This window comes from Macaca fascicularis, chromosome X (assembly GCF_037993035.2).
Source record: "Macaca fascicularis isolate 582-1 chromosome X, T2T-MFA8v1.1".
In the NCBI taxonomy this organism is placed as follows: domain Eukaryota; kingdom Metazoa; phylum Chordata; class Mammalia; order Primates; family Cercopithecidae; genus Macaca; species Macaca fascicularis.
Window position 1 is genome coordinate 118,976,131 of NC_088395.1, and position 8,374 is coordinate 118,984,504.

An 8,374-nucleotide genomic window follows, 5' to 3' on the forward strand; every position below is an offset into this window, starting at 1 on the left:
CCCAAGATTCTGCATTTCTCACAACCTTTCTGGTAGTGCCAATGCCACTTGTTCCCAGATCACATTTTGAGGAGCCAGGTGCATGAACCATCATGTCCAAGCAGTATATGCAAATGAGCACATTTATGGTCTTGGGGGAAGTGCCATTTGGACAATAGCCCTGATGAGCATGCCAGCTGTGATATTAACTAGCTGAGTGACCTTGGGAAAGCATCTTTACCTCTCTGCGTCTCTGTTTTCTTATTTGAAAAATTATGAATTTGGCCTGGATAATCTCCTGAGATCACTTTGGGTTGTCAAATTCTTTAACTCTCTGATGGAAAAAAGATACTTTAGCAGGGGTGTCCAATCTTTTGGCTTCTATGGGCCACATTGGAAGAAGAAGAATTATCTTGGGCAACACATAAAATACACTAACACTAATGATAGCTGATGAGCTTTTTAAAAAATCACAAAAAATCTCATAATGTTTTAAGAAAGTTTACAAATTTGTGTTGGGCTGCATTCAAAGCCATCCTGGGCTGCATGTGGCCCACCAGCCACAGGTTGACCAAGCTTGCTTTAGAGAAAAGGTTAAGTCAGAGGGTAAATTGCCCTTATATTACAAGGAAAACGAGGGAGGAGAGAAAGGTACTGTGATGGTTGTATATATCTTCTTAATCCCAAGTCCTTTATGTGTTCTAAGGTAATTTATTTCTTCCAAATATGCAGAACATTGGCCTTTTCCTTGAAGAAGAGGCAACACTGAGTGGCGGACAACACTCTTTGGCATCTCTCCAATTCAGCTGTTAGCATCTCCTAGTGTCTTCTTCACAGCTAACAACTTTGGCTACTTGCTCATGACACTCCCTCTCTGATCACAGAGCAAATCCACTGTCTCCACTGGTTTCCAGTACTAGTACTCAATTCTACTCAATCCCACCTGATTCCAAGAGATATAATGGAGAAGTGCAGAAAATCACCGCCTACCTTGCAGGTAGAACCTTCCTTTCTTCAGGGAGAGAATCTGATTCTGCAGCCTCAAATGCAGCATCCAACCACAGAGAACACTGCTAAAAGGGGCCAAGTCATGCCTGCCCTGGCCACCACAGTGATGCCTGTACCAAACTCACTCGAGCATCTCACCCAGTTTCATGGTGACCCTGCCAATCGCTCAGAGTTCCTCACTCAGGTGACTACCTACTTGACATCTCTCCAGATCTCTAATCCTGCAAATGATGCCCAGATCAAACTCTTTTTTGATTACCTATCTCAGCAGTTAGAAAGTTGTGGAATCATATCCGGGCCTGACAAGAGTACCTTACTGAAGCAATGTGAGAATTGTATTCTTGAGTTCCAGCAGTCATTTGGTAAACCCACAAAACAGGAAATGAACCTTCTGATGAATGCTAAGTTTGACAAAGGGGACAACTCCTCTCAACAGGACCCTACTACTTACCAGCTCCTTGCTCAAAATCTGATCTGTAATGAAACCAGTCAGAATGGGCAGTTCGAAAAGGCAGTAGATGATCTCAACCAGGATGAAGAGAGTGTCACTGATATGATGGACAATCTACCAGACCTGATCACTCAGTGCATTCAGTTGGACAAGAAACACAGTGACAGGCCAGAGCTCCTACAGTCAGAGACCCAGCTCCCATTGTTGGCTTCCTTGATCCAGCACCAAGCCCTCTTTAGCCCCACAGATCCACCACCCAAGAAAGGGCCTATACAACTGCGAGAAGGCCAGCTGCCTCTCACCCCAGCCAAACGAGCCCGCCAGCAAGAAACTCAGTTGTGCCTCTACTGCAGCCAATCTGGTCACTTCACAAGAGATTGCCTTGCCAAACGTTCTCGAGCTCCAGCAATGACAAATAACACAGCTCACCAGTAAGAGGAGACCAGGAAAGTCACTTTTTAAACTTATATCCCTCTCACTCCCAGCCTTACCGATTTATATCCTGCATTAACTTTTAAAATATGGATGGGGAACTGTGACACCACTTTAGAGGCAGTTATGAACTGACACGCTTCGGGGAATTTAAACAATCAGATCTTGTTCATTGGGAAATTACCCCTCACCAAACCTAACCCAAGAATGATGAAAACAATTCACAGGCACTTTCTGCAGTTGAGATTAATTCTCCAAGAGTACCAAAAACCTGCAGGCAAAACTTTGCCCAGTCTAAGCCAATGAAAATAACTCCGGAAGCACATTGGGAACCTTATCCTGACCAATGGGTGACATCTGGGTTGAGTTTGTGGCCAAAATCCTGAATCTCATGTGCTTAGAAATGAGCTCAAGACTTTTACCTTCACCTTTATTGGTCTGTATCTTAGTTTCCTATTGGCTTAGGACCTTTGACTGAAGTCCAAATGACATTCCATTATTCTGCTAATATTCTCTTCCTAGAGCTTGGACCATGTTTCACCTATGGACTAGAATCTACCTTCAGCATAAATCAAACTTCCTGGAACCTCAGCTTTGCCACCCTTCCATAAAGCTATGCATTTTGTTTCCATCTAAAGACTCATGCTTTCCCAACAAACAGAATCTCCTGGCTATTTACAAACCAGATTGAATGGGCATTTCAACACTGCTTGGAATTGTTGGTCCCTTTCTTTGCAAACTAGCCCATCAGGCAGGTATATTCTTTTAGCCAAGCCCACCAATTCCAGCTTACTCTTCTCTTCTCCAACAACTTGAGGTTCCAGCATGTCTTATAGCCAAGTCAATATGCTCTAGGATAAGGATTTCCAAAAGGTATTTAGTGAGAGTTGGGAACGATGTCTCATAATTACTGTGTCTGTAGCATGTCCTTGCTGCCTTGGACAAGGGACCCGGCCAAATAAATCTCCACTGAAGACTGACAGCCACACCCTGCAGTAGTTTCTGACTCTAGAAGCCTCAATATAGTCACCATCTAGGGTTACTACTCATTGCCATTGAGCTCTACCTTTATGGACCACCTCTGAGGTCCTTCATCTAAATGAGGATCTTAAAAAACAATGAATGGCAAACAACTTCCTGCACTGTCTCATCTGAAAAATCCTGGGGCACATACATTAAAACCATCTGTGCATGAAACTCAGGAAATCAGGGTTTTATTGCTTATGTTTCATTCTTGGTACACACCAGCTTTGTGTATAGATTCTTGATGCTTCTGAACAAAAGTAGTGTCATGCTAGAAAGGCACAACTCCCTAAAATGTTAAAACTATTCAGCGATGATCACTGTTTGCTGGTAATTACCAGCCCTCTGTTCCCTGCTTCTTGTTGCTGATGTATGTCCCCAAAATGTATATCCTGGAGAAATATCAGTAATCACATATTCCCTAGCAACCATCAAGGCCTCTCAGAACATGAAATGCCATTGTACTTTGGCTTTGTTTCTGGAGAATTATGCTGACTTTGACAATACTTAAACCCAGCTAGGACCTTACTACTCTGATTTCGTAGTACCAACAAACAGATATTTTCACCTTGTGCCTTGCTAGCCACTATACCATTCTTATTTGCATTCACGAAGGGTTTCCTTTAACAATGGCTCGCTGTACAACCACATTATATGCTCCCACAACAGAGACCTGAGTGAACATATTCCAGTTATGCTAAGAAATTCCGACTATAGTACTGGGATTGTATGAGATCTTCTAACAAGTAGAGCTATTGAACTTAGAGTGACTCTGAAATTACCTGGAAGTATCTTGTTCCACCTCCATCAATTCTATAATAAAGGACCAACCTCATGGCCTGTAGTCACTTTCCTTACCAAACCCAGTATGGTCTTGGAATGCTGATAGGGGCATTCAGTTGGCTTAATCAACAACCTTTCCTTATTTTAGGGCCAGGATTCATCATTTTGGGTTCTTTCCCAAAGATACATCATTTTATTTCCTATTTGGATTTTCTCTTTGTAGCAACATTACCTTCTTTCCTTAGAAATCTTCAGACTTCATAGGCTCTCAGAAAACATAACCAATCCAGGGCTATGAACTTTAGTTCGCCCTCTACTTCTGGGTGTCCCTTGTTGAGGTGCTCCAAATCAAAGACCTTTTGTACGCTGTGAAATACAATCCAACAGCCAGACTGAGCATATGAATGGGATGCTGGAATAACGCTTTACTGCCTACTAGCTAGCAACCATTTTACCAATTCAAAATTTTTGTTATAGTGACACCATCCATTATATGCCATTCACTTCAACTAGAATAACTTATGATTTAGCATAAAGAGGATTACAAGGGTGTGTCCTAAGAAATAATAGCTATGTGAATTCCTCTGAGAGTGAAACTACTTAGAATCTACAGAGAACAGATGAGATATAACCTACTCAAAGATGGAGTCAGCAACTGCAAAGGCTTGGGGAACCACCAGATCCAAACAAGTTTGTTTTTTAAGGAAGCAGGTCTGCTATATATTGATGCCACCCAGCAAGATATAATCTAATCATTTAATGGTAAGTCTGAAGAAGAATTTGTTAACAAGAGAATAGTATTCATGGAGCACAGAAAAGCAAGAAGTTAAACAGAATGTTGGTAATCCCCCTAGATTCAGAGATGAGTTGTTGACCAGCAGACTGTTTGGCATGTCCACCCCTGCAATGGCCATTCCAATTTGTGTCAGCCATTAAGATGGTCACCTAACTCCATTGCTCTGATCCCATGCTCTCAAAGTAATTTGATTGTAATTAGTTTCCCTTATAAACTTTGTTAGGGAGAGAAAATTTGCTAACCAGCTGACACGAGTGTTCTAACCTATTTCTGAGTTAATTCTCATTATAATTGAATAAACTGGTGTTTGGCTTGTACGTCAGTTTTTGTGGGTTTAAATAGTACCAATCCTCCTGATTCTAATCTCCTCTGAGTACACTGAAGAAAATAAGATTCTCACTCTGCAAAGTCAGCACCATAGCGTGAATCATAGTGAGTCCACTGAACATTGGCCTCCCTGCGAACTTTGCCTCAACAGTCAGCCAGCTTCCCTTATCTCCCTCATTTGTCTACAGCTGTAATAAAATTTCTAAATACCTACAGTTTTCACTTTCTGCATTTACCTTCACTTACATCCAGAAGCATGGTACCTGCCATAAGCAATTGCCTTTTACAATATTTCAGATTTCAGTCTACCTGTCAGAATGATCTGTCATGGAGGAAACTTAACACATGGCAGTAGACATGAGCCACTGAAATGCATCGTTAGAGAGGGAGAAGTGTATGATTGGCCTCATTCTCATCACCTCCATTCTGTCCATATGACAATGCACAAGACCCATACTGTCACTTTCCTTACTTTTATCCAGGATGACACAATAAACATCACCTTTTTTTTTAATTCTAGAAGATAATCTCTAGAATGATGATTTTCACACCTTCTTGCCTATGACCACAATAGTCATCTCTGAAGCAAAATAAATAATTTAGGATATACAGAATTTCTACCACCATCTAGGCAAAATCTAACATCTCATGCCCTTAAAAGGGCTCTGGGTGCTTGTTTCATATCTGTAAAGCCCTGTCACATTGGTGGCCATTTCATTCCCTCCCTATGATGGTCCAAACTTCATTTGGCCAAGCAAATAGAAAAACCTTCAAGGGAATTTAGTGTCATGGATCTTCAATGTCATCTTGTGGCAAGAGTCACTGACCACATTTCAAAAACAAGAGTCCCAGAAGTGAGTTACACCATTTAGTAGAGTCAGGAGAACTATCTTGGTCAACTTGTCTTAGTACCCAGACCACACTGTCCCATCATTTACAGCCACTATGGTTTTGAGCATTCATGCCTATTGGTATAACTTCTTGGTATTGGCTGTGATTCTTAGGTCTGTTTGGACTTGCTTCCTGCTCATTGATTTCTAGTATTTACTCTAGATGGCCCTGGTTCTCTTATCTAACCAACTCAGTAATAAGTCAGTTGTGACTGTATTCCAAAAACCACATTTGCTTCACGGTAACCCAGTGAAAGATCATGTAGAATTTTAGTCTTCCCTATACATAGAACACTCATCCCTTTAGACATGAAATGTGGGTTGGGGACATCTAGGGAAAGGGAACTAATAGTTAGTGAATGCCTACTTTATGCCAGGCACTGTGCTGAAAGCTTTATTAATAATGCCTATTTAAATACCACATCACTGAAAGATGGAATATCCATTTCTGATATTGAATGCTCACCACACCTTTATGAGATAGGTGTTATAAATTCAATCTAAAGATGATGAAACTAAGGTTTAGAATAGTTAGGCAACCTTCCCAAATTCATCAAGCAGTAAGTGGTTGAACTAGAATTTGAAAGCGTATCTTTTTGATGCCAGAGCATTGTGATCTCTGATAGAAGAGGGAAACTCTCTAGTTCACACCCTTCCTGATTACCATAACTTGCTCAATTACACATCCTATAACCACTTCATGAAGAGAGGCTACTTGAGTAACTGGTATTCACATAGCCACTGATTGAAACTCTTGTTCTAAACAACAGCCTATAAAGGAAGCATGAAATAAATCAATGCCTTCTAGGAATTTGTAATTTCATTTGTGTTTCTACTGAGGTGGGGAAAATTCCTTGACACCTCTAAAAATACACTGAATCTACATTATCTGATTGGGTAGGCTGTTGCTTGTTGAGTTAGTATTTTAACAAAGGTTTCTGACTAATATAAAGGCTTTATATTTCAGTAGATCTTCATACAAAGCCATTGAGTCTTTTTGAAAAATGATGTTTATAGTAGCTGCAGGAATGCCAGCAGACAATTTCAACGTCTTCTGATTATTGTTATCTGCCATGGTCATTGGAAAATCTATATTAAAATAAGAGTTTGGTTAATTCAGATAGCAGTTAGCCATTTAAATTTGAGAACTCCCTTCATGGTGTCAACCTCAGGGAATATCCGGTCTAACAATCTGACTCTGATGAGAATTTATGAGAAGATAGCCTTGTTCTCTTTGACATTAACTGTGAGTTTGGGAACAACTATCAAACATCATGTTTCCCTTAATTGCCTATGATAATTATATCATCCATGAGTTTTTTATTAAGTCTACTTGTTTTCAGCCTGTAACATCTCATGGAGCAATAGAGACCACATGTTTAATACCTGCCATTTAAATCAGACTTCCCTTTACATGCATTAACTTCACCTATGTATAATGTAAAGGTATCCCTCATTCCATTCAATTATTCCAGGATATGAAGGAGTCTGTGTTGATGCTGTCACCTTATACATGGTTTTAGAGTCTTGAAATAATAAGTTACTGAGCATTTATTATATCCCAAGTATAAGAGTGGTGGAATTATGTGCATAATTTCCACAATAGCCTCATGAGAAATGCACTATCAATATTCTCATTTTACAGGTGAAAACAAGTAAACTCACAGAGTTTAAGTAACATGTCCAAGGTCACTAGCTAATAGGTTGTAGAGCCAGGATTCATATTTGGGTCTCTCTGACAGAAAAAGCCATATTCTTCAATACTATACTACCTGTCCTTCCCAAGTTAGTGTACTAGGCTGAAAAGTCCTCATCTTTTTAGTGTATGCTCATGTATTCACCCATCTAGACCAGTAATCACCCATCATGCCCTTTCCAAACTTTCACCAGCTCTGCTGTCTTTAGCAAATGACAATCATCACAAATGTACCCAGCATTTCTGGTGTGGGCACTAAATAAATTTGAACAAGATACAATTTTCTTTTTTATTACTAATACTTCACAAAAATGATTCCAAAAACTTTTTGGCCTTTCTGGGTTTTGTCCACACCTTGAGAAAAAAAGTCATTTTACATTCTTCCTTGAAGGCCACAGGTGTCTTCACTAAGTTGAAATTCATGACACAAAGCACATTACTTTAAAAATGTAGTTAGGGATTTTCTTCCAGGATGGCTGAATAGGGACAGCTCCAGTCTACAGCTCCCAGCAAAATTGATGCAGAAGATGGGTGATATCTGCATTTCCAACTGAGGTACATGGTTCATCTCATTGGGACTGGTTGGACAGTGGGTGCAGCCCACAGAGGGCAAGCCAAAGCAGGGCGGGGCATCACCTCACCCAGAAAGTACAAGGGGTCAGGGGATTTCCCTTTCCTAGCGAAGGGAAGCCTTGAGTGACTGTACCTGGAGGAGCGGTACACTCCTGCCCAAATACTGCGCTTTTCCCACTGTTTGCACAATGGGCAGACCAGGAGATCCCCTCCCATGCGTGACTCGGCAGGTCGCATGCTCACGGAGCCTTGCTGCTGCTAGCGCAGCAGTCTGAGATCAACCTGGGACACAGGAGCTTGGTGAAGGGAGGGGCGTCTGCCAATGCTGAGGCTTGAGGAGGTGGTTCCATGCTGACAGTGTAAACATAACAGCAGGGAAGCTCGAACTGGGTGGAGCCAACCGCAGCTCAGCAAGG

At 41.1% G+C, this 8,374-nt stretch overlaps 1 protein-coding gene across 1 annotated transcript; it reads left to right on the plus strand.

Moving 5' to 3' along the window:
* Positions 1–692: 692 nt before the first annotated feature.
* RTL4 (retrotransposon Gag like 4) lies at positions 693–5,012 on the plus strand. Its single transcript, XM_005594402.5, has one exon. It carries the CDS (start codon positions 941–943, stop codon positions 1,871–1,873), a length of 933 nt encoding a protein of 310 aa, XP_005594459.3. The 5' UTR covers positions 693–940; the 3' UTR covers positions 1,874–5,012.
* Positions 5,013–8,374: the final 3,362 nt, after the last annotated feature.

Excerpts from the sequence above, each read along its gene's own strand:
- RTL4 (XM_005594402.5), top strand. The coding sequence starts at position 941 with ATGGAGAAGTGCAGAAAATCACCGCCTACCTTGCAGGTAGAACCTTCC.